This window comes from Conger conger, chromosome 11 (genome assembly GCF_963514075.1).
Source record: "Conger conger chromosome 11, fConCon1.1, whole genome shotgun sequence".
In the NCBI taxonomy this organism is placed as follows: domain Eukaryota; kingdom Metazoa; phylum Chordata; class Actinopteri; order Anguilliformes; family Congridae; genus Conger; species Conger conger.
Genome location: NC_083770.1, coordinates 14,431,402 through 14,458,404, shown reverse-complemented (window position 1 = coordinate 14,458,404; position 27,003 = coordinate 14,431,402). Strand labels below are relative to the sequence as shown.

At 47.8% G+C, this 27,003-nt stretch overlaps 1 protein-coding gene across 6 annotated transcripts in view; it reads left to right on the top strand.

Annotated features, from left to right (window-relative positions):
- Positions 1-27,003, top strand: part of trpm3 (transient receptor potential cation channel, subfamily M, member 3) — a 187,611-nt gene that overhangs the window by 137,814 nt on the left and 22,794 nt on the right. For all 6 annotated transcript variants that reach the window (XM_061259587.1, XM_061259586.1, XM_061259590.1 and 3 more), the window contains exons 9-16: positions 10,653-10,725; positions 13,891-13,991; positions 15,020-15,154; positions 16,114-16,164; positions 19,850-19,990; positions 20,935-20,964; positions 23,948-24,240; positions 25,075-25,303. In XM_061259587.1, the coding sequence (XP_061115571.1) occupies positions 10,653-10,725; positions 13,891-13,991; positions 15,020-15,154; positions 16,114-16,164; positions 19,850-19,990; positions 20,935-20,964; positions 23,948-24,240; positions 25,075-25,303 (1,053 nt within the window). The remainder of the gene's footprint in view (positions 1-10,652; positions 10,726-13,890; positions 13,992-15,019; positions 15,155-16,113; positions 16,165-19,849; positions 19,991-20,934; positions 20,965-23,947; positions 24,241-25,074; positions 25,304-27,003) is intronic.

Here is a 27,003-nt window from a genome sequence, read left to right as displayed (position 1 = left end):
TGCAAGGTACATTCTTATTGCCCCCCCCCCCACACCAGGCTCTATCTCGTCTCTGATCGTGTCCAGAATACTTGAGCGTCAGCCGCGGATGCTTGACTAATGATGTCTTTGCAGAGATGACCTGCGCTTTGACCTGCGTTTTTGCAGGTTAAAAACAAAGCTTTTTCTGCGGAACCTCTGCTCACTGAATTTTTAAACATCAAGAAGACGGTTACTGGATGTTACTCGTTGCAGGCTTTAGTCTCCGGTAATGCCCAGCTGTCAGGTTACTTAACCTGGATTTATTCATTATTAACATCAATTTCATAAAACGGTCTAGGTAATGATATTTCTGACAACTTTGACTCAACTCTATGTCATAAAGGCTATAAATGATGTAGTAAACTTGGTATTACACCCAAGATATTCTGATATTACCAGTGTTATTATAACACTGTCATGGCAGTGAACTACAGCTTATGACAAATTTAACATGTCCAGTGAAATGTTTTACAGAGCAATTAATTCAAATGTATTTTAAGTGCCTTATTAAAAATGACTGCTGATGGAGGCGGTGTTATGACATAAATATAATCAGGGCGCGGTGGTGCAGTGGGTAGCACTGTCGCCTCTCAGCAAGCTCTGGGTTTGGATCCCAGCCTGAGTACTCTTGAGTTCTCCGGTTTCCTCCCACAGTCAGAACACATGCTGGTGCTCCGCGATGGATTGGCAGGCCTGTCCAGGGTGTATTCCTGTCTCTCCCGATGCATGCTGGGATTGCCTCCAGCACCCCCCCCCCCTGCACCCCTGAGCATGAATAAGCAGGTTAGATAATGGGTGGATAAAAATAGTCATTTAAAAATGTCTCCGTCTTGTCCCTGGATACCGGTGAGTGACTGGTGGATAAGCTGCGGTAATGAAGGAGGTGTTATGGAGAGTGGAGTGGGAAAATGGCCGCCGGTGTTTTCGCTCAGGGCTGTGCCTCCTGTACGGCGCTCTCCTCCCGACGACGGGGCTTCCCTCCCCGCGCGGGCGTTAATTATTCATCACAGCGAGCGCTAACGAACCCGCCGACCCCGCTGTCCCCACCGGGGGGGAGGGACGCGGGGGAGAGGTGTTGTGGCTTCAGTAGAAGACGCTATATTAGCGATGCTCGTACAGGGGCATCTCCTCATCAGATAACACATGCCTTCGTGTTTCACCCTCTTCTAATGTTTTCAATCGATTGAATGGGAGTTATACTGGGTCCGGAGTGTTCTTGTATTCGTATCGTTGATCAAACCTGTGAATAGATGATAATGTTCTTCTGGTATTAGGCCCCTACTAACCCATAGACAGTATATGGGGCTGATAAGCACTGATAACGGGCATCCGATGGAGCGATACCATTGAAACCGGCTCTTGTTTTTTAACTTGAAAATTTTTAAGCACCATCTGAAGGTGGTAGCCCACGCTGGAGAGCAGCCGGGGAAGACGCTTCTATTAATGGAACAGGCAGCCGTCCCCTCTCCGAACGTGTGAGGAAACCGTCTGCCATGCCTGTAAGGGATGCGGTGGTGATGTTTGGTGGGCGGGGGGGGGCGAGGGGGGGTCTGAGGGGAGTCGTGCCAGCACACATTCACCCCCCCCCCCCCCCGCACTCCCACACGGACCCCGCTGGAGAAGCCAGCTCTATTACCCTTCTTCATAAAGGGAGGTATTTTTATAACTGCCTGCCGTGTCACAGCGATGTGCGCTCCTAACGCGGGCTAGAGAGCAGATTCTCTATCTGCAATGCACTCCTCCCTTTATACTTCACTTGTGGGTTTAGGCTAGAGTCTTTCCGCAAATTTCTTCTTCGTGACATTTCTAATTGGCAATCATTCCAATGAGTGACAGTCTGCTTAATTGAGCAACTGAGAGACTGATAGACATGTTGACATGTACATAGAATGCATATACTGTACAAATGCCGACCGTGTCATCAACTGTTTTTCTAATCCAGAAATAATAATGGGCACACTTACAGTATATTTGTAGAGAATTGCTTTGGATGAAGGAAATTGTAATGGCCCTAAAGGGGGGTGATATTGGCTTCCGGAGGTTCAAGCAGTCATCTGGGCTTTGGATAAAGGTGCTATATGAATGCAGACCATTTAGCATGTAATGGCTTAATGAATTGTTTAATTTGTAATGACAGTATTTTGGAGAGCGGAGCGTGGATGCTGAGCAGATACTGCTCTGAAATGTGGTATTTTCTCAGAGTATCGTGCCAGCGACTATTCTAATTGTCATAAAAAATGTGCTTCTTTATTCATTCCAATGAAAAAATAATATCACTAAAATATGTACTTTGCCCTTGTGAAGTGAAAGTATTAGCCTGCAGATGGAGGATGTTCTTATCTGAGTGCCTTAGTTTAATCACAGACAGGGGCTGTTTTTAACTCGGTGCCAGGTTGCCAGTTTTAATTTTATTTGGTTTACAAGCATAAGGAGAGTCTTGATAGTGTGGATTATTCATTTGAGACTCAGCCATGCCATACTTACAGTTTGAAATTTGGGTCTACGCTCACGCTAATAAAAATCACATCTTGCCCGATCCAAGGGGAAACTTGGGGGTGAAAATCTTTCACACTGCAGCTTTGATGAAGCTCGGGTGTGTCTTCAGGCATATTAACCGTGGCCTTTATTTTAATTATTTATTTTATTTTGGAAGGCCCGGATTTTTTCATCAGACTTTGCTGCAGTATCTTAAGAATAGAACTGAGAAGACGAGCCTCTTTCCTCTCCCCAGTCCACCGGCTGATCCCCGCAGTCATCGCTGAGTCTTTCAGCCAATGATGGCTCAGAACAAACTTGGATGTTTTATTTTTAACCAAATAAAAACACCTAGTTATACCAAACTGAGCCCAAATCCGGTGTTAAAGGCTCTGTGCTCTCTCTGCAGCTCCACGTTCAGTTGTAATGCCCAAACACGTGTGCAGCACAGCGCACGCGTGACCTATTGTATGCACGTGAATCCGGCAGTTTCCGCTCGGAGCAGGTGGCGCCATGGCAACGAGAGAGGCACAGCTGCAGGTCGCAAATCACAGAGAAAAAAAATGGATAAATTATTCAAATTAAATTGTAAAAAAAAAGCCTAAGTGAACACACTTGTGTATTATGTGTATTTGCTTTTAAGCAGATAACTGAATTTAATCCCAATTAATATGCGCCACAACCCCCTTAAGACAAAAGTTAAAAAATGAAATTTGCAAGTTTGACTGCTCAAAAAATACTCAAAAGCCCTCGTCATTTAGAATTCCCCTCTGTGACTGTCACAAGTGTGCTCTGGTAGGGTCTAATATGCCCGGAAAATCCCACAATCCCAGTACCGCAAACAAACAAAGACACCCTTCCAATTTGGGGGCTCGAAATATCCCATAATGCACTGTGTGTGACAGCGAGATATCTTTCTACTTCCTGTCTGCAGCTTGAAGACTGATACTCCAGTAATAAATGCAGATCCTCTTCAAGTGCCCCTTTGAATAATTCACACTGAATAAGTGCAGCCTTAACCTCCCCCAATCAATAATTTACCCTGGGCCACCCCCCCCCCCCCCCCCCGCACGCTTGAGTCCTATGACTGATTAAGACTTATCATCAGCTTGTGAGCTTCCTCAGTCTCTTAACAGGCCTTTTTTCCCCCAACGCTAATTTGACTACTACGATGATGGTTCACTAGCAGTGCGGGCAGTGTCGAAATTTCACCGCTTCTGTGATTGGTGGCCTTGGTGGTTAGTGTTGTGTCATCCAGGCTTGGTCCACTGTGTGTAGACTCACTGTTCTAAGTCACCAGATGTTCAGCCCCTGTGTGACTTTGTGTTCTCTTAAAACTCCTTGTTTTCTATGCTATATTAAAGTTTGTGAATATTCATGAAAATGTGTGCGCAACAAGGACAGGGCATCCTTTGCACTGGTCCAGTCATAGGCCACACCCCATAAGGAAATGAATATTTAATTGATATCAGTTGGATATTAATTCATCCATTAGAGCTTCAACAACACAGACCAAACGTTCAATGTTAAAACAAGTCTTGCCGATTGGGAACAGCTATTGATTGTAAAATTGTTAAAGTTTTTGTTGAACTCAACAAAAAACAGATTGACTGAACTTTCAATATTGAAAATACAGCCCTGACAGACACAGGCATAAATAGACGATCTGTGTTGACATTACAGCCAGGCATTTAGACTACCAGATTCCCCTGATGATCATGTTGAGTGACCTGCTTTAACCTTGCCTGCCCTGTTCAGAAGATTAGCCGCACTTACCACCTTAAAGCTTCGTGATTCCCGACGGATGGCGGCCCCTCAGCGCCAGAGGGTGAACGGTTCAATTCCCAGCTAAATCCTGGCCTCTCCCACGTCCCTGAGAACGGCCTGCATCGTCTCTTTCACCGCTGGCGCGTCGCAGAGATGCCATGGCAACGGGCCTCCAACCGCCAGCTCTAGTCCGGCAGGAAGGGGCAGGGTCTGGCCCAGGTTTTGGACCTTCGCCCGCGGGCCTACTAGGTTCAAACGAGGCTTCCGCCCCTTTTCCGCTGGGCCCGAGATCAAAAGGAGCGTCGCCGTGCCATCTGACGCTGGCATGGCGACGTGTCTCTCTGAGAGACTTCGGGGAGAAGGTTCCGGTCGCTCTGCGTTACTATCGCGTGCCCCGTGGCGACACCGGGGTAGGCCTTTTCTGTGGTTAGCCTTTGTTTTGGTCCCAGGCCAATCCAAAGACATATGTTTTGGAGCGAGCATGACTTCGGCTGCCAACGGTCCGTACGCTGTTGAGATTCATGGAGTGCAGCCCGATCCTTTGCTTTACCGCTGATTGTAAAATCGATAAGCATTCACTCCTTGAAGTCGAAAAGGCAGCTCATTTCTTTTCTGATATCCACCTGGCCTTTTGGAGCATCTCTCTCTCTCTCTCTCTCTCTCTCTCTCGCTCTCTCGCTCTGATTTTTTTTGTTTTCTGAAAATGATTGACTTCAGAGGACGTAAATCACGCGTGGCTGCGATGGCGTGCTCCTCTCGTGCCGTGTTGAACGAGTGAGAGGGGGAATAAACGAGGGCTGTCGCCGCAGCCAGGGGAGCCGCTGCTCTCCGCTCTGGCACGTCATGTAAATGTCTCAGCGCCGCGTGGAAACGTCGAGTGGCAAGGAAAAGCCAGCGAATACGACAACACAAACACCGCCAACCCCCACAACTACCTCCGCTAACACCAACGCTAACGCCTATCTTCACCGACGCCGTTTCAGCCGTGAATATCTGGATACTTCGTCTATAGACGGACGGAGAGATTAACGGACGGATAGAGGAAGAATACGAGATATAATTGTGGAGAGATGAGAGAGTATCACATTTGAGGGAGATTAGGCGATAGAATGGCGCAGAGGAAGACTGCTGGAGATAAAAAAAAGAAGAGAAATGGATGGCATTTGAATTAGAGCCAGGGAGCCAGAGAGGGAGAGCGAGAGAGAGAGGGGGGGAGAGGGGGGAAAGAATATTTGCACTATTAGGCTAAGGGGAACAGCAGCAACCGCGGAAATCTGCAAATTGGGTCGCGTGCCGGGCGGCGTGGCAGCGTGTGGAGAGGCGGCTAGGGATGGCGGGAGCCGGGGAGGCCATTTTCACCCGTTAAATGAAGATGAATGGCTCTTTCCCCAGCCCAGCCGACCGTGCAGCCATTTCATGCATCCCAAACAGGGAGCTCCTAAACACGGCTGCGGGGGCCGCCTGCTCGTTAAACGGCGTCGAACATACTGATGTATATTTTTAATTATACTAGGCTTTAGTTATTATTGTTTGTGTATCAGCGTTTGTTATTGTTCCGTTTTTTTGTTGGTTTTTGATTCGTCGCGAGAATAATTTGTGTTGAGGTTGACGGTTGATTTTGGAGACACTACCGTACCGAAACCCCCTCTCTCACGCCTGTCCACCGAAATATCTCATCTCACGGAGGTGGTCTGTGATATGGAGCAGGGCTACTGTGTGTCAGAGCCAATCCTGTTATTCCCCCCCCCCCCCCCCATTACCTCTCCCTCCCCACCCCCCACTCCTTTAATGTGATGGCATCCTTCAGGAGGGTGGTGGAGAAAGAGAGGGGGAGAGAAAGAGATAGAGGGTGAGGGGGGGAGAAGGAGATGAGAGGGAGAGAGATGGATTGTGGGAGGGAGAGGTGTGTAATTAAAATAAAATGAAAATCCCTTACTGTGTTGCTTTTTTGTACAGTCAAAAAGGACAAGGGTCTCTGGGCTTCATAAAAAATGCACAAATCTGGCTGAGGGGGTCCATCTGTTCCCGCTCTCCAGCGCCCCCTATCAGCCATCTGCTTATTTTCCACAGGTTAAAAACAAAAAAACGAAAACAAAACAACAAAAAAATAGAAACGGAAGGCGGATGAGATCAGCGAGCGACCTCAGGCCTGCTCTGGATCCTGCTGAGTGCTCGTTGGCTGTGGCCTCTCTTTGGCCCTGCCTTGTGTGGGAACTCTGCCCGCATCTCAGCTGCAGCCAAACTCCCGGCTCCATGTTTATCCAGTCTGTCCTATGGAGATCATGGCTTCCGATTCAGCCCTCAGTTAGCAGATCTTTTACAGAAGAGCTGCTCCTCCAGCGTTGTCAGACGGGCTTACTTCTAAGTCGCCATGAATAAGAACATCTGTCAAATGCCTTAACGATAAGGGGCTTTTTGGCTTGTGTTAGCAGATCTGACTGACTTGCATGGCAGGTTTTTTTTAAACATCTGTACATACAGCTGGCTGTATATTGTAGCCTGTTGTTTAAGTGCCTTCCCTCGAGGGTGCACTGGCTGTGCCCCCACCTGGGGTTTGAACCTGCAACCGCAGGTCTTTAGCCGCTACACTAGACTTCCTTTCACTTCATTATTTTTCTTCTTTAGTCCCGCGTAGAGGCGCAGTTGTGAAGCGTGAGCGGTCTTCAGTCTTCACTCCCGTGCGAGATGAATGGCCCTGTTCATGAGATTACAGGGGCGGGCTGTGTAGATTTAATGGCGTACATTAGTCTTGTTTCGGGGGTGGGAGGTGGGGGTGGGTGGGTGCAGGAGGCTGTGATAATTACCCCCTTCGTCTTTTGCTGGAAAAGCCCGGAGCAGAGTTAAGCACCCCGCTTTGTCAGTTGGGCCAGATCTCCCATCTACCCCCTGAAATCTCTGAGCAGGGGCTTGTCCAATCGCCTGGGCCTGTGGACCAGGCCCCTCGCTATGCGCAGCTCTCTCCTAATGATTATACTTTCTCTCTCGCCCGTGTAAACAACCGCTGCTTCCCCTGTGGCATCACATGACCCATCTGTACTCCAAACACATGTAGATAACCCCAGTGCAGCCCTCGTGCTCCCCAGAGCTGCAGGCGCCCATCTGTACCACAGCTCCACGCAACGAGGAAACACGCACAGAGAGCCGTAGAGAGAGAGAGGAACCCATTTAGCCCCTCGCTGCGTTTTCATACCGTACCTGCGAATAAATCCGCGCACATGATCCAACCGCTGGGGAGGTCTGTGCGGGGGAGAGGGGGAAAAAGAGGGGGTTAGAGATGGAAGGAGGGAGAGATTAATAGATTAATAAACGCCCGCTGCACCCCGGCCCCATTCCCAGCACGGCTCGCCAGTCACTGCCGTCGTGCAAGACAACCTTGAAGCTCTCTCCCTCGTGCTTAGCACCGTATGATAATGCTAATGCTCCGTCGCGCTTAGCGCCTCAGGCTAAGGCTGATGCTTCCTCACCATTAGCACCTCATGCTAACACGAATGCTCCCTCATGCTTAGAGGTTAATGCTGACACTAATGTTCCTTCATGCTTAAAGGCTAATGCTAACAGTAATGCTCCCTCGTGCTTAGAGGATCATGCTAGCTCCAATGCTCCCTCATCCTTAGAGGCTAATGCTAACACTAATGCTACCTCGTGCTTAGAGGCTAATGCTAACACTAATGCTCCCTTGTGCTTAGAGGCTATTGCTAACTCTAATGCTCCCTCATGCTTAGAGGCTAATGCTAACACTAACACTCCATCATACTTAGAGGCTAATGCTAACTCTAATGCTCCCTCGTGCTTAGAGGCTAATGCTAACTCTAATGCTCCCTCGTGCTTAGAGGCTAATGCTTACTCTAATGCTCCCTCGTGCTTAGAGGCTAATGCTAACTCTAATGCTCCCTCGTGCTTAGAGGCTAATGCTAACACCAATGCTCCCTTGTGCTTAGAGGCTAATGCTAACTCTAATGTTCCCTCGTGCTTTGAGGCTAATGCTACCTCGAATGCTCCCTCGTGCTTAGAGGCTAATGCTAACTCTAATGTTCCCTCGTGCTTTGAGGCTAATGCTAACTCGAATGCTCCCTCGTGCTTAGATGCTAATGCTAACTCTAATGCTCCCTCGTGCTTAGAGGCTAATGCTAACTGTAATGCTCCCTCGTGCTTAGAGGCTGGAGTTACTCATAGGCCTGCAGTTCCCACTCCTCAGTCCACACCCCACATCCTTATCCTTTACCCAGTTACGGCCTGACCATAGACGGGTTGTAACACTCCCAAACCTAATACTCCTGTTTGGCAGGACATCTCCAAAATGTCTTTGCTTTGTCCCTCTGCTCGCCCTATAGTGACTCTGGTTATTTAGAGTGTTCCAGCTGGATTTCATCCATCCATCCATCGGGACACTGTTTGTTATTTCGCTTTAGTATTTTTCCTTTATTATTTTTGAAGGTGATCCTGGGAGGAGATGTGATCTCCGTTGGGGGTTGGCTACACGCCCGCTCTGAGCCCGGTAAACCTTTCGAAGACGAGTGAGGTCTATTTAGATTTGGATAGGCAGATAGGACTAGAGTTACTCATAAGCCTGCAGTCCCCACTCCCCAGTCTATATTTCACATCTCTATCCTCCTGTTGTGTTTCCTTGTTTTCCAGAGAGTGTCTGACAGTCACCCCCTTTACTTTCCTCTCCTGTGTTCTATGTTTTTTTTTTCCATTGGGGAAAGGATGCCATTTATTTTGGGAGTCACGTTAGTGAGCTAGAGGGTCTATCTGTTGGCGGCACCTGAGCGATAAGAAATGAGAGGAGCAATCGAATCTCAGTGGGGCCAGCAAGACACTGTATCTCTCCAGAGCCATGGCCAGCCAGCCCTGACTGGGCAGGTTCCATTTTGTTTCTGTTATCAGAGACAACGGGAAAAGGACTTTGTCAGATGGTGCAGCACTGACCAGTTACCAGTGTAAACGTGAAACAATGAGCCCTGAAGCAGCCTTTCTATAAATAGTCTTATTTTTTACTTAATCTAGGACACACACACACTCTCTCTCTCTCTCTTTCTCATACACACACCCCCTCTCTCTCACTCACACACACACACTCTCTCTCTTTCTCACACACACACTCCCTCTCCCTCTCACATATACTCTCTTTCTTTCTCACACATACACTCATTACATTTCATTACATTATGTGGCATTTAGCAGACGCTCTTATCCAGAGCGACATACAACAAAGTGCAAATCAAACACAAGAACAAGTGCAAAAGTGGACCTGAGAGGACAGTACACTCCCTCTCTCTCACTCACACACACACACTCTCTCTCTCTCTCAAATATACTCTCTCTTTCTCACACACACTCTCCCTCTCTCTCTCACTCATACACACACTCTCTTTCTCACATACACTCTCTTTCTCACACACACTCCCTCTCTCTCTCACACACACTCTCTCTCTCACATATACTCTCTCTCTCACTTACACACACACTCCCTCTCTCTCACTCACACACACACTCTCTCTCTCTATCACACACACACTCTCACTCTTTCTCTCTCACACACTCACTCTCTTTCTCTCTCACACACTCTCTCTTTCTCTCTCATTCTCGCATCTCTGTGGCAAAAGGTCATTGTTTAAAGAACGATTTTGTGCACATTATGTGATGACATGATTACATGACATTCTCTTCCTCGTGAAAACTCTATTAGTGAAGTCTAATGTTGACAGCGATGACCTATAAGATCAACCACCTACCGTCTTGGGGGAGGCAGTGGGGGGTGGGGAGAGAAGGGCTTTCGTCTTTTATTTATAGCAGGCACCCAGGGCATCTAAATCGCTTCCTCTCTAAGCTGTGGATGTGTAACTGGCCCAGGTGTAAGTGTAGCGTAGTGCAGTGTAAGCAGGCTGTGCCCCCCACCTGGGATTCAAACCTGCAGCCTCTGAAGCTGGCTCAGACCCTTAACCTTCACCTCGCTCCCGAGAGATAGGGAAGCTCAGCAGACCACCGATCACTCACTACGCCCAGCGGGTTGTCGTGAGAGGTTGAAATGAAAACCTGCATACTCAGCCTTCCGTGGCACACGGTGGGGCACCACTGCACTAGACATGATGCACATTGGACTAGTTATGTGGAATATTATTATGTGGAGGGGCTGTGAACAGCCCATTAAGATGTGCTGTTGGTTGATTCCTTATATTGACCATAGGGTGTAGTTGAGCCTGATTGGATTGGATAGCTGGTGGTTTCCACAGAAGACTGAATGTACAAAAACACAAGCATCATGTTGAAGTGAATATCTACCATCGCATGACTTGCTGTGGTTGAAGTGATGGCTGTGATTGTATCTGGTATGTCACAGCTTTATAATGTGTGTGTGTGTGTGTGTGTGTGTGTGTGTGTGTTTTCAGATAACCGTGTTTCGAATGGGGTCGGAGGGTCACCAGGACATTGACCTGGCTATCCTCACTGCTCTCCTGAAAGGTAAATTATTTCTCAAAAACACAACAGCACGTTCACACTGAGGGTGTGCGTGTTCTTGTGTACACGTGCATGCGTGTCTGTCTGTCTGTCTCTTGTGCTTGTCTATGTATGAATACTGTACATGTATTTGTGTGTTATGTATGTATATAGGCATATGGATGTGTATACACTGACCAAGCACTATATTTGGTATTTATTAGATTTATTTTTATTAGACTTCTACTGCTGTAGCCTATCCACTTAGAGTCATGATGCATTGTGTGTTCAGAGACGCTCTTCTGCATACCACTGTTGTAATGCGTGGTTATTTGTGTTACTGTCACCTTCCTGTCAGCTTTGTCCAGTCTGGCCATTCTCCTCTGATGTCTCTCATTAACAAGGCGTTTCTGTCTGCAGAACTACTGCTTTTTTTTCTTTGTCTTTTTTTTTTTTGCACCATTCTTTGCAAACTCGAGAGACTAGTGTGTGTGAAAATCCCTGAAGATCAGCAGTTTCTAAGATATTCAAACCACCCTGCCTGCCACCAACAATTCCTCAGTCAAAGTCACTTAAATCACATTTTATCCCCATTCTGGTGGTTGATTAACTGAAGCTCCTGACCTGTATTTATATGATTGTATGCACTGCACTGCTGCCACACAATTGGCTGATTAGATAATCAAATGAATAAGTAGGTGTAATAAAGTCAAATGTTCGTAATAATGTGCTCGTTAAGTGTATGTGTGTGTGTATCTGTGTTTGTGTGAGTGTGTTTTTATGTGTGTGGTGTGTTTCATGATTTATGTCATGATCGTTCTTGGCTGTGTTATTTCTGTGCGGCTGATAGCTGAGGCTTTTCTCTAGTTTGTCAGCTTCTCTGAGTGCTCTCAATCCCCTGTAGCATTTTTTTTGTTGTTGTGAAAAGCATCTGAACTGTGTAAAAATGTTAGAGAGAAAATGGAGGGAAAGGGACGACGTGTGCTCAGCCTCGTCCTCACTCCCTTCCTCTCTGTCGCTTTCCTCCCAAACCCCAAACTGACCCCCCCACCCCTAGCTCCATACTGCCCCAAACTCCCCCATTCACTCCTGGTGTGGCTGAACAGACCACAGTTCAATTACAAACTATTTCCAGAGAAATCTTTCTCCCTAAGCTTCTCTCTCTCTCTCTCACGCACACACAAACACAAATGCACACGCTCACTCACACACACACGCACACACGCACACACACAGTCATGCATACACATACAGCGCAGACATAAATGCACACAAATGCACATGCTCACTCATACACAAACACACACAGGCACACACAAACTCTGTTTTCCTCATTGCCTCTGGTTACAGAGGAGCTGTGTGTGATCCGGTAGCTTTTGTCCACTGCAGTACGAGGCTGAGGAGTGAAATAATGCACTCTCTCATCCTCTCTCTCTCTCTCTCTCTCTCTCTTTTGCGGGTGCGTGGATTAGCAGTGATCCTCCGCCCGTTCCCCTCCTGGCAGTCAGAGCCTCATAACCCCCAGAAAGTCACTCAGGGGCCGTCTCTGTTCACTGACTTTTTCACTTAAAGAAGATCCTCCCGACACCCCACCCCCCTAAAAAGTCAGTGCTTTGCTGAATTATTTACTGCAGATTGATTCACTGGATCCGCATTCCTGCAGATTGATTCAGAGCAGAAGATTCAGTTACAGTTCATTCAGAGTTGATTGTTGATTTGGGTGAATCAGCTCACCTAAGCACGCACAACTCATGTTATTGATTTACAATTGTAGTGTCTATGTGTACGTGTATGCACTGCATATGTGAGTATCTGTGTCTGTGTGCATGTGTGTGTTTGTGTCTGCATGCGTGCTTGACTGTGTGTGTTTGTGTATTAGTGCGTGTGTCTGTGTGCATTGTATGTTTGTGTTGAGTGTCTGTGTGCAGTGTGTGGGTGTGTGTGCAGTGTGTGTGTGTGTGTGTGTGTGGCAGGGGGGTTTCTCCTCTGAGTTTCACTGGCATTCAGTAAGGCATCACCGTCTCTTCCATAATTCATGCCCTCCTCTCCTCAGAAGCCTCTCCTCTCCTTTGGACAATAGTAATTCAGACTAAAGGATTTTAATAGCCAAGCGTCTGCGGAGAGGCTGTAAAACAGCGTACATAAACACACTTTAATACATCGCCGAGAGCGGCAGCCCGTAATTGATGTGTCCCTTTTCCAGCGCCGGGAGAGAAGGGAGACCACTAGCAGGCTCTTAAAAAAGTGACCCGCTGCAGAATGATTGATCTGTGAAGCTGAAGAATAAACGGTGTGAGGTTCGCGTTTCGGCACGCCCCAGAGACGCGCCTGAGCGCTCTGCCGTAGAGCAGGGCATCTGGGCGGCAGCCAGGTGGCCGGGAACCCGAAAGATCGTTCTGGCACATAAACCCACGTTTCTGGAACTTTCCGTACATTAAAGCTTATATATTGTTTTGGTCCTTTTGTTGGTCCCAGGACTATTAGGTGTCCTCTGACCCCCTTCACTCACTTCAGGATTAATGTGCTTCCCACAAAATATGTGGAAACATTTTTATTATTATTTTTTGCTCAAGCCAAGCACCAAATTGAGCTGCTGGCTGTAAAAACAGTGGCATGCACCACTGACTCGCTTCTCCAGTTGGGCTGCTGCTCTGGTGCAGGCTGGGCCCTCAGGGTGAGAAATCACATCACACCAGTTCAGGGGAGTGCAGCCCAGGGTTATGGCTTGGTCAGATGGGATCCGCGCCTCATTGCTCTCTAGCGACCCCTGCTGGTCGACTGCATGGTCTGCTTGCTAAAGCACCACATGAAGTGTCTGTAGCTTGGCTAGTAGCATGGATCATGAAATCACGGTTCTCGAGGGCCGAGAACTGCTGGTTTTCCACCCTCCCTTTACCTGTGAGTCACGCGTGAAGACAGTCTGGCCAATCAGTAACACTACTTGTTCAGTTAATTACCGAGATGAAACTAAACTAGAGCACAGGAAACATTTTATTATCCTCCACTTATAGGCTTTGAAAAGAAAGAAAGCCGTTTGCCAAACCTTGTGTTGCTTTTTGGGAGAAGAATATGAAACATCTGGGGCCATTCTTTGAGGCACTTTTTCATTTTTTGATACATGACATGAGCAAAACACCACAGTTCAGTGTCCATATCTGTCTAATCAACAAACCTTCGTCTTTTACCCAGGGGCCAATGCGTCTGCGCCGGACCAGCTGAGCTTGGCGTTGGCGTGGAACAGGGTGGACATCGCCCGCAGCCAGATCTTCATCTACGGGCAGCAGTGGCCGGTAACACTCGGGAAGAATCATTTCACTCGACCTGACACAACGAATGGGCTGTCCTGTCCCTGAACCAGCCCACACAAAGAAACAGCACTCGTTCTCACTGAGTGTCCTATCCACCATAATCTTCTCCTTCAGGCTTAGCTCATTCAAACTCCGTCCTTCTGGCTGGTGGTCCTGCAGATTTAGCGTCGCACGCTAACGCCGCTACGACAGAGGCAGTTCATTTGGCAGCGCTTACCGCTTTTCCATTTGCATGTTTTATGCGTGAATGCCTCTGCAGAAAAAATGCCCATCTGTTCTCATCCTTTCCGGCCTCTGCGAGTCGGGCGTTTCCTCGTTCCGTGTGTCTGCCGTTCCCGTAAGTCCAGCTGGTGTCTGTCCTCGCATCGTCAGAAATGGGAAGCCAAATAAAACATGGTCATTAAAAAAAGGACGGTGAAAAGAAACCGTTTGAGATGCATTGTACCTAACGACCCTGCCTTTCAACCCAATCGACACACACTGTGAAACATTCATTGTTAAAGAGCACATGTGGTCCCTACTGTACTCATTTCTCTGTGTGCTGCCGCTGTTGTTTTAGTCCAGGTTGTTTTCCATTCATGTTAGCCTGCGGTTACTCCGAGTGCATTCGGCACATAGTTTTTCATGTGAGGATAAATCTGTACCTACCTGTCTCCAGGCGGACTCATTAACCCCAATCCTTCTCCAGGTGTAGTTATTATTGCAGATATATCCCTTCGCAAGGTTACCCATGTCGGGGTGGAGGTATTATTAGAGACATAACTCTTCCTGTGCTTACTGTACCTGTTTCCAGGTTGAGTTGCAGTACGTATTTCTGAGCTTACCTGTCTCCAGGTGGAGTTTTTATCGCAGATATAACCCTTCCCAAGGTTACCTGTCTCAGGGTGGAGGTATTATTAGAGATATAACTCTTCCCGTGTTTACTGTACCTGTTACCTGTCTCCAGGGGGAGTTATGAGTGTGTTTACCTGTCTCCAGGGGGAGTTATGAGTGTGTTTACCTGTCTCCAGGTTGGCTCCCTGGAGCAGTCCATGCTGGACGCGTTGGTGCTGGACAGAGTGGACTTTGTGAAGCTGCTGATTGAGAATGGTGTCAGCATGCACCGATTCCTCACCCTCTCCAGGCTGGAGGAGCTCTACAACACGGTAATGTCTCCCTGGAGTCCTGGAGGCCCTGTCCTCTTTCTGTCCTCTCTCTCCCTCTCTCTCTCTCTCCCTCTCTCCTTCTCTCTCTCTCCCCCTCCCTCTCTCTCCCTCTCTCTCTCCCCCTCCCTTTCTCTCTCTCTCTCCCTCTCCCCTTCTCTCTCTCCCTCTCTCTCTCCCTCTCGCTCCCTCCCTCTCGCTCCCTCTCTCTCCCTCTCCCTTTCTCTCTCTCTTTCCTTCTCTCTCTCCCTTTCTCTCTCTCCCTCTCTCTCTCTCTCTCTCTCTCTCTCTGGGGCGCTGTACTGTGTATGTGTATGTTTACTTCAATATTTGAGGCTTGGGCTCATAACAAAAGCAGACTCTTCCCTATCTTGACATCCTGCAAGAAGAATGACTGCACTACGTGTCCCATAATGCACTGCAACATGTAGCCTTTTATCCATGAAACAGATACACATTTTCAGCTCCTGGAAATTCAAAGGATCTGGCAGGCACTGGCAGATCCAGAGGGGGTTCATCCCTTACAGACTCTGGGGGACTCACCTCCCTCACAAAAGAATGGATTGAGTGGTTTGTACTCAAGTTTAGCTTGAAGCTGTGGCCCCTTAATACACTCATCCTCTATTCAGACAATATGCTGTTTTGTGTGAATCATAATTTTTTTATCTTTGTTTTGGTTTGGGGTATTTGTTAACAATCTGACTCATGCAACCAGAACAGACCTCATGAAGTGCAGTCCTCTGAATTACTGTAGTGTGGGTTAGGTATTCCCTTTCAAAGTAACGTATAAACAAGACACGGAGCACCGTTATTCCAGAGTCTGTTTTTTATTTGAGAAAGAAACAAAATTTTGCTGTTATGGCGCCAGCTCTGGAGTAATACTTTCAACAACTCGATTCTTCTAGCTCCGTTGCTCAGTCATGTCTAATGGTTATTATCGTTGTTAATCTATGTTTTTCCAGAGGCACGGACCGTCAAACACGCTGTACCACCTGGTCAGAGACGTCAAAAAGGTACGATTGTCTTTTGTGCTCGGCAGAAGGTCAGTTGTGTTTTTTTTGGTTGCGCTGCTTCTGTGTGGAATAGCCGCTGGTTAGTCTGTGGTAGATGGCACTTCCTGCTTCCTCGTTGAGTAGCGACGGGCGTTTGGGTCGCTGTCCGGACGGCTTGCCGAATGCGTCGTGATTGAGTGGCAACCACGTCCCCCTGGTCACAGTGAACCGTGAAGCTTTGTTCCAGTCTGTCGTCTCTGACTTCAGCAAAACTCTGGACGCCCTGCAGAGACTGTGGGATTGATACAGGCCTGGGTTCAGACCGAGGAAGTTGTACTCGGAGCCGAGAGTCTATTTCGCCGAAATTCCCATGTTATTACCATCAGCAAGCATGTAATTACCAGTGTAATTACATTGTAACTAATGACATCTGCTGTGTCAGTATTACATATGCTCACCTTATGGTATGGCTGCTTACTGGGACAGAGGGTTGGCCTGCTGGCCTGTTACCTGTGTCCCTTATCCCCAACTCTGATTCTGCTGTAATTATATCTGTCATATGGTAATTTGTACTTCTACAGTAAACTGCCTGCCTCCAGTTATACAGTATTCATTTTTGCAGTATACAAATTTACAAATCAAAACTACATTATGCCCAGTTTTAAGTGATGTAATGCTTGACTAGGAACACACACACAGACCCATACATGCAGACATATATATATATATATATATATATATGTCACATGCACACACACATGCACATGAGCATGCATGCGCATGAACACACACACACACACAGACACCCTTGCGCATGCAGACAGGCACACATACACACACACACACACACACACAGGCACTCATGCACCCATTCACACACACACAGGCACCCATGCGCACACACACACACACACACTCACACACACACACACACACACACACACACACACACAGCTCCAGCATTACTCACTCAGCTCCAGTAAAGTCCCTGCTGTTTGCTCCAGAGCAGCCGTCACACAGGAGACTCTCCCTCTCCCTCAGCCTCGCTCGCCTCTCTCAAACCTGCAGGGCTGGGGCTCCTTGGTTTTCCTGAGGTTTCATCGGCTGTCGCCTCATGTCTCCCTGGTCTAAATAACCCCATCACCCCCCATGACCCCATCCCGAACCCCACCTGCTCACCACCACCTCCGCCTGACAGCCCGCGGGTCTCAGAGAAACCCGCTTCTCCGCCCCACCCGGCTGTCGGGAACGCTGAAGTGCTCTGGTTGTCGTTGGGTCTGCCCAGGCTGCATGCTATGACCAGGGGGCGGTGCGTAGAGCCGGTAGAGCTGGTTTTCGTAGAGGCCTCTTTTTCTTTATTTTTAGAGACTTGCCTGTCTGCGTCCGTCTGTCTGTCCATCCATCCGTCTGTCCGTGAGCGACTGGTGTGCTGCTGCATGTGGTTTCTGACCTCACCTCCAGCGCCCGCTTCCGCCTGGAGGCGCAGATAACGGCCCTGCCGGCGCCGGTGTTCATAAAGCAGCTCAGAGTGGGAGCACTGATCTGGGGTCAGTTTGGCCTTGTAGCTGGTAATGGAAAAGATTAGGAGGCGGACAGGGACCCTTATCCTGGATCAGCAGCCCTCCTGCAAGTGAGACGCTCTGTGAATACAGGCCCTGGATCTCACACCGAATAGATTTCTGCAAACACCTGACATGCTGTGCAGCAATGAATTGTAAACAGAATAAGTTCCTGGATCCATGTGACATCCTTATGTACAAATTCAGATAGCTAGATAGATAGATACACAAACAGCCAGACAGACAGATCCTTTAGAAATTAGCTAACAGAATTATAGTGTTAGTTTGGTTTTAGTTTTGTTTGTTCTTTTACTTACAGACCACTGCACATGTCTTAGTGTAGCCCAGCGAACGTGGAATCAGACCTAGCCGGTTAGGCGATGGTGAAAGGGTGTAGTTAAAAGAACACCTGTTCCCAGGCTTTAAAGTCACACCAGAGAAGAGCAGCATCCATTTTCACATGAGTGAAATGAGATGCTGAGCCTGTCAGCATTGCGTGTGTCTGTGCTAACAGAGCCCAGTCTCCCCAGCTAGCGTTAGCCCTTCTGTGCTGCACACTCTTGTGCAGATAGACTGCTACATAATCCAGTTCCTCCCTGCACACACAGACACACACACACACACACGCACACACACAAGCGCACGCACTACCGCACACACACACCAGCCCAAAAAATCATATGCACGTTAAACCATGTGTAACCCCAAAAGTCTACAACAGAAGTGTCTGTCAGTTAGGGACATGCAAATAGAACAATAAAACAATTTATATTCAAATTCAATTTTTTGGTTCAATGAGAATGTGCTAACGTAAATTAGATCTTCCTCTTTCATTTTTTCTTTTAGTACTCTTGGTGGTACTCTGAGAAGAATATGAACAGGGGAAACATAACATTAAATGCCCTACACTAAGAACCTTTCCTATATACAGAATACAGAAAACATTTCATATGCATAATTCTGTTTGGACATAATTAATGGCTTAATTTCTCTACTATATTTCTTCTACGTAAAGGAACTATATTTTTCTGTAGCCTATTACATTTAGTAGCAGCCAATTATGATTAGAAATAGCAGCCAGCTAATTGGCCTATGAGCTCTATCATTAAAAGCCTTCGGGATTACAAGCTAATTTCAGTAGCCTCACACACCAGCCGTTGCCTATTATAAGCTGATCTTTATCAGGGTTCTGCAGGACTGAAGGTGGTCTCATAACCCCCACCCTAGAGTAATGGGGCCTCACTGGTGCTCCTGTAGTACTGAGTGGCCCACAGGGTGTAAAATACTCACTGGCTCTCCTGTAGTTCTGTGAATAGCCTGTAGGGTGTTAAATACGCACTGTCTCTCCTGTAGTACTGTGTGGCCTGTAGGGTATAGTGCTCTGGAAGACTTCACACACCTCACCTGCTGCGCTCGCTGGTGGGTTCAGTGTAGTGCTAACTCAAGAGGCACGGCTGCCGATTCCAACGTCAGAAAAGACTTCTCCACAAAAAAGTAAAAAGCACCGACTGATAACAAATGACTAACCCATTTAGATTGATTCACACTAGACGTTCAGAATCAAAAACCTGCTGATTAATAAGTCACAGTCCCTGGTACACTGACTTCTGATTAAAGGCAGCGCTTTAAATTGAGTTGGGCCCTGCAGGAACTTCCCGATCTGCTCGGATTCACTGAACAATAGAGTCACTGAACACAAGGAAGCCCTCCTCTTGTCTCATGCATTCTTCTCTCTTCCCGGCTCCCGAGCGCTGAAACCCCGATAAGATCGGATCCCGAACGCGGACGCGTTAGCGCGCGGGGGCGGAGCCTCCACGGCGGGGTCTTAGCGGGATTTCGGTGGCTCCGGGCCCCTGTCCTCGTGTGATGTTTCTCACTGACCTTGTGTGTTCTTTCCAAGCAAGAGTATCCAGGGTTCAGCTGGATCTATTTCAAGGTGAATCAAATAACGACTCTTTTTTTCCCCTTTATTTTCGGTTTAGAGAAAAATTGAAAATAAGTTTGTTTGCGTGTGTGTTTGCGTGTGTGTGTGTGTGCGTGCGTGTGTGTGTGTGCGCCTTTACTTTTTTCTTCCCTATCCTGTCTTTTTACGCACTCTGTTGTTATGAGTGTTTTCCAGTGCCTCTGAAACAACTCTCGGTTTCCAGGGCAACCTCCCGCCGGACTACAGAATCAGTCTGATTGACATCGGCCTGGTCATTGAGTACTTGATGGGCGGAGCATACCGTTGCAATTACACCAGGAAAAGGTTTCGAACCCTTTACCACAATCTCTTCGGCCCCAAGAGAGTGAGTGGGCTCCATCTTTACATTATTTCCGTTTTTTTTTGTCTGGGGGGGGGGGTTAACTATGAATGGGAGGGACGGCCACAGCTGTTTGGCAAGTATATTTCAAATGTCAACGGAAATATAACAATGTAGATTGTGACAGAAGTGATGTTATCTTCTGACATTTTATATGCCTCTGGTGACAGAAACTGTAAATCCAAATGCAGACGCTTTCTTCGTTCGGACGTTATCTGATGTCATGACAGATACAGCCAGTCAGTAATTTCAGAAAACCATAAATTCACTGCCATCTTCAGCATCCCCATTTGCTTTGGTGTGGCTGTTGAAAAAGACACTGGCTTAGTATGTGGTGTGAAAACAGGGGCAGTTATCATTATGTACGTAATTACAGTGGCTTTGCTCGAGCTACAGAGATCGCACGCAGTCTGGCTGACTCGAAACACCCAGCAACTAGCTTCTCTCCCGCTGTTTCCAACTGCTTAAGGAATGACTGTTGCCTGATCTGACAAGATTCAGGCACCTGATAGTTTTTCATCAGATATTGAAGAAACAGGAGCTCTGACAGACACCATCTCTGCCAGGGACAAACCCTGAACTAGATTTCAGATTTCATCATGTTCTGCTGGAGATGTGTTCTATTTATATATCAGGCACACAGCATCGCAATGAGCTCCTAAGCACCGACTTAATACAAAAATAACAGATGGCTTCTTTACAAAGAAAGAAAGAAATAAACAAGAGAGCAGAGAACCTTACATTTTTTATCAAAGCCATTCTTATTCAATTTTTGTTGAATGCTTTGATTTGCCTTTAGTTGTTAGTTGTTACTTTGCTTTGAAAGAAAAAAAAACATCCTTACCTGATCTGGATTTTTTGAGTTGTTATGTAAAAGTGGATCTGAAAATGCACTGTGGATAACTTCATTTCAATTTTTTTGTTAACAGCCAAAGGCCCTTAAGCTCTTGGGAATGGAGGTAAGCTCTAATCAGGTGCCGTTTAAATGAAGTTAATGCTAAAATCGTCCCTTGGCCCTTGGCCCTTGGACTCTCTCTTCCTAACGAAGTGGTATTCAGTCTGCCCCTTGGAGAGCCGCATGGTGTGCTGGTTCTGTTTTTAAACTTCGGCTCAGAAACCATTCCGGATCCAAGAAGCCAGCTGACAGGAGTTAAATGTGCAATCAGCTGTTGTAATTGATGAATTAAGCCCTGAGTGGCTCAGAACACCTGTACACCCTGTGGCTCTCCAAACTAGCGACAAATATGTTACAGTTTCAGATTGGCTTCCTGCTATCTAACTGATTTTAGCACATCATTATGCTATCGGCCAATGTTTGAGTTGGCTTGAAACATCACCAGCATTACATCGCTCCAATTGGAGCCCTATCTCCGCAAGCCAGTGATTTGTCAGAAGGCCGTTGGTTTGTTTGCAAAGAAAATCCCAGTATTTGGGCTGATATCACCTGGTCATCCTGGTCAGACTCATGGCACCGCTGGGTTAAGAGCCTGACAAGCTGAGCTAGGTGCCAGCAGTCTCAATCATCTTTCCAAATTGGAAAGTAAATGTACTCTATTTCTGGGTATAGCAAGATCCCCGAATGTCTCACCGTACCATGTACGGTACCCACCATCCATTCTTAAAACCAGGAGTGGAAATTTGGAGTATCACAGCTTCTTAGCCGAATTTGCTTCATTGCAAATAAACCCATGAGCCAAGTCACTGTGTTGCAGCCCTGATGGTCCTGCCTCCCGTATTTATAGATTACACAACCATCTGCACAACGCTAAGCGCATTGCATGCATATCGATTCAGATTTCTCTGTCCGTAATACCTGTCTGTAATGTGTCTCGGGAGTGTAAGTGCACAATTTAAATACAAATTAAGGTGGCAAACAGCCGCGTTTCCGCCGCCTCATGCATGTTACAGCTGATGGATGCACTAACTGATATTGTTCAGATGTGAATTAGAAGGGGCAGGCAGAAAGGATGCCTCCGTGCAGTCACACGTCTCTGAGGAGACTGAAAGAGCTCTCAGATAAAGGCCATTCCCTTCTGTTAAATATTCATTACCGTGGGGACCGGACTGTCATGTCTGTAAGTGATGAAACTCTTCCCCTTAAAATGTGGCCAATGAGTTTAAAGAAGCACGGTGACATCACAGAGGAATATTTTAACACAATATCTCGTCTGGCCAAAGGGTGAAGCATTTTTAGATATGAAATGTACAGTCCCTTACAGAAATGAAAATATTTTGGTATAAAATACATTGTCACTTCACAGTATATGGGGACAAAGACAAATTATTGCCGCTTTGATATATAGTTTTTGTTTTCCCCAAAAATAATCCAGCTGTGCAACGTGTAAATGTTCACAGTAGAATGCAATCCCTAAGGGTTGGCAAGCTTCACCACAATATACACTCGCTCAGCACATTATTAGGTGTTTATTAGACTTATTTACTTCTGCTGCTGTAGCCTATCCACTTATAGGTTTGCATTGTGTGTTCAGAGATTCTCTTCTGCATACCACTGTTGTTATGTGTGCTTATTTGCGTTACTGTCACCTTCCTGTCAGCTTCGACCAATCTGGGCCTTTTCTGTCCTCTGTCATGAACAACGCATTTCTGCCAACAGAACTGCTGCTCACTGGATGTTTTTTATTTTTCTCACCATTCTCTACAAACTCTAGAGAGTCTGTTGTGTGTGAAAATCCCAGGATTTTCCCAGCAGTTACAGAAATACTCAAACCAGCCTGTCTGCCACCAACAATCATGCGACAGTCAAAATCACTGAGATCACATTTCCCCCATTCTGATGATAGATGTGAACATTAACTGAAGCTCCTGACCCATATCTGCATGCTTTTATGCATTGAACTGCTGCCACATGATTGGCTGATTAGATAATCAATAGGTGAATAGGTGTACAGGTGGTCCTAATAAAGTGCTGAGTGAGTGTATATTTCAAGCAGTGGTGTTTTAAATTAAATGCTAGGTTTCACCACACTGTAAAATGACAAGTAATTGCATAAAAGGAGTCAACAAAAAGTTAGCCTGGAGAGAGACATTGATATATTTTCAGTGGGAACCTTTTTAAATTCGATGAATGCCTTCACTTAAGTGAGTGTGCCAGCGAAGGATATTGTAATGAGTTTTTAATTCGAAGAGCGCTGCAGTCGTTCTTAGATCTCTTTTGATCTCTTTATTCCCTTTCACCATTTTTGAAATGACCCTGAAATCGTTCAACATTTTCAATGACACATCATCTGGGGCGGTTCAGTTCGCTGTCTGCCGAGAGTTACGCAACAGCGGAGGGTTAACTTAGGACAATTCTTCTCTAAAATCGCCTTAAATATTTTTAAAATATACAACGTTCTGCACTGTCCCACCAATGTTTTAACTAGCTGTGCAGCTGTTTTTTAAGGCTGGGTGGGGGGGGGGGTGAGGGTTCCCTGAAGTGTGCAATGAACTGCCGTGAAACTGTAGGACTGTAAAATCACTGAGACCCGTGAAAAGTGCTTACCCTGGCGAAAGCTTCCAAAGCAATTTCCGCCAAAGTCCTTCGGGCTGGAGAGGGATGTGATGCAAAAAATGAGACGGAGGATGAAGTTGTTCCAAGGTCGAAGCTCACAATTTGCAAGTCTAATAATGTATTACAGCAAACTACAGTCTTGTATAAAATCAGCACAAATTCACCAACAGCATTGTATTGGAAATTAGGTTTTGTTGACACTACAGTTGGGGTCAATTCCATTTCCATTTCAGTCATTTCAGAAGCTAATTGAAATCCAAATTAATTGAAACATAGAATATAAAACAGAACATTGGGGGAATTCCTTCATTGGGTGTCCATCCACTTCCTGAAATGGCCGAATTGAAACAAGTTAGAAATGGCATTCTGCCCCTGAGAACAAGTAGGATTGAGCAGTGGGCTCTGGCCTCGACTTGTCTCCCCTGATGCAGGACGACATGCCGATCAGGCGGGGCCGGCAGAAGACCACCAGGAAGAGGGAGGAGGAGGTGGACATCGACCTGGACGACCCGGAGATCAACCACTTCCCCTTCCCCTTCCACGAGCTGATGGTGTGGGCGGTGTTGATGAAGAGGCAGAAGATGGCGCTCTTCTTCTGGCAGCACGGCGAGGAGGCCATGGCCAAGGCCCTGGTGGCCTGCAAGCTGTGCAAGGCCATGGCCCACGAGGCGTCCGAGAACGACATGGTGGACGACATCTCGCAGGAGCTCAACCACAACTCCAGGTGGGGCCTTCCTGTTCCATTCACTGCACCCGTCCCGCTGTCCCCTACCCTTCCCCCTCTCTCCTACCCCCATGTCCCCTACCCTGTCCCCCTCTCTCCTACCCCACTGTCCCCTACCCTGTACTCCTCCCCCCTACCCCCATGTCCCCTACCCTTCCCCCTCTCTCCTACCCCCATGTCCCCTACCCTGTCCCCCTCTCTCCTACCCCACTGTCCCCTACCCTGTACTCCTCCCCCCTACCCCCATGTCCCCTACCCTTCCCCCTCTCTCCTACCCCCATGTCCCCTACCCTGTCCCCCTTCTCCTACCCCCATGTCCCCTACCCTGTCCCCCTCTCTCCTACCCCCATGTCCCCTACCCTGTCCCCCTCTCTCCTACCCCCATGTCCCCTACCCTTCCCCCTCTCTCCTACCCCTGTGTCCCCTACCCTGTCCCCCTCTCTCCTACCCCCATGTCCCCTACCCTGTCCCCCTCTCTCCTACCCCACTGTCCCCTACCCTGTACTCCTCCCCCCTACCCCCATGTCCCCTACCCTTCCCCCTCCCCCCTACCCCCATGTCCCCTACCCTTCCCCCTCTCTCCTACCCCCCGTGCCCTACCCTGTCCCCCTCTCTCCTACCCCACTGTCCCCTACCCTGTCCCCCTCTCTCCTACCCCCATGTCCCCTACCCTGTCCTCCTCTCTTGAAGTGTCTCCAGAGCAAAGAGCTAGACACCTAACCCCCAATTTCTCCTGACAAGCTGATTGGTGCCCTGCGTGGCAATCCCCCACCCCCCCCCTCGCCCTCCATCCCATGTCATCCCCTAACCCCCGGTGTGTGTGCTGTCCTGCAGGGAGTTCGGCCAGTTGGCGGTGGAGCTCCTGGATCAGTCCTACAAGCAGGACGAGCAGATGGCCATGAAGCTCCTGACCTACGAGCTGAAGAACTGGAGCAACGCCACCTGCCTGCAGCTGGCCGTGGCGGCCAAACACCGCGACTTCATCGCGCACACCTGCAGCCAGATGCTCCTGACGGACATGTGGATGGGCCGCCTGCGCATGCGCAAGAACTCCGGACTAAAGGTCAGAGGTCGTTCCCCCTCGGCTCACAGCTCCCCCTCCACAGCTCTCTCGTAAAATAGTAAACGATAAATGATAAATGGACCGCATTTACATTGTGCTTTTATCCGAAGCGCTTTACAATTGATGCTTCTCCTTCACCCATTCCCACACACACTCACACACCGACGGCGATAGGCTGTCATAGGCGATAGGCCAAACCAGCTGGTCGGGACCAATTGGGGGTGAGGTGTCTTGCTCAGGGACACTTCGACACACCCAGGGTGGGAGATCGAACCAGCAACCCTTTCTAGTCTTCGTGTTTAACTGTGATGGACTGATCTTTTGCGCTGTAACGCGCTGGTTTCTTCAGATTTCTTTCTCACGCTGAGTGTTAAACATGAGAAGATTTCTGGAGCACAGTAAGGTAGTTAGCCGGTAAAGAGGCAGCGAGTGTCTTGTTTTTTTACAGAAATGTCTTTGTTGGTAGAACAGGAGGATTCAGAGGTGCTGCCTGCGGGCTCCTGTCTTTGATATGCGCAAGTGCTCCTGGCTCAGGTCTCAGAACATACCTGCTTCTGATACCTGTGCTACTGCTGCTCATCTCCTCCGCAGTCATTTAGGGGAACAGGAGAGAGACAGGAGGATAAAGAGAGAGAGAGAGAGAGAGAGGGGGTGGAATAGAGGGAGGGAGAGAAAGGAGATATAAGAAGACAGAATAAGGAGGGAAAAGCTAACAAAAGAAGACTAGGTGCGACCCCCAGGAATGTAGCGATATGCATAATGCTTTCATCTGTTGTTATTTCCAACCTTTGCACTGTATAATGTTATACTGATGAAGCAAATTTTAACAGAGAAAAGGGTGTGCGTCTGTGCGTTAGAGAGAGAGAGAGAAAGAGAGAGAGAAATATAAGAAAAGGAAGAAGCTGAAAATGCGACGATGTTTTTTCAGTAACAGCTGGCCTTTGCCCCTTGTCCCCCTGTTTCCCGCTTTCGTTTAGCTTGTGCAGCAGTGCGTCACGCACAGATTTTCAGCTGGAAGTGTTCTGAGGTTGCACGTGTAGGTTCTACCGTCGCACTTACCGTGCCAGTAAAGCGGGCTTGAGTATCCTGAAGTGCTGTAGAGATTGTCCTGGTTCAGGCATTAAAAGGGGTTATATTCTTGTTGTGCGAGCGTAGAACACTTAGCGGCGCAGAAGCGGTTTAATATGGAGCGCGAGAGCGGCGTTCCGCGGAGTCTCATTCAGCCCAGCGAACAGAAGCCCACCCCATTACGAACAGAGCTGAGGAACATTAGGAAACCCGGGTCTTGAACCAGCGCGGTGCGGGGCCTGGGAAGCTCCGCGCGGGACCCCCCCTGCTGCGGTTACACCGCGGTTTGTTCTTCCAGCGATTTGGTGTCACGTCCGGGGCCGTTCTCCGCACACGCCTGGGGGTCGGACCGCACGGCGGGTCTGTTGGAAGGAGAGCACTGGAGCGCTCTTGGCAGAGATGTTTGCACTGTGAATAACGGCTCCCCGAAGATTGCCGGTCTCTTCCTCCCGACAACGAAATTAAATTGCTGCGCAAAAAAAAACCGTGGAGAGGGAGAGAGGAAGTTTGTGGACATGGTCTTTTTTTTTTTTTTGGCCAAAAATGAAATTTCCCCGGCAGCCCACCCGAGGCCATATCTGTGCTGTTTAGCAGTTTTTGAAAACATCTATACTTATCATTTTTTAATCGGC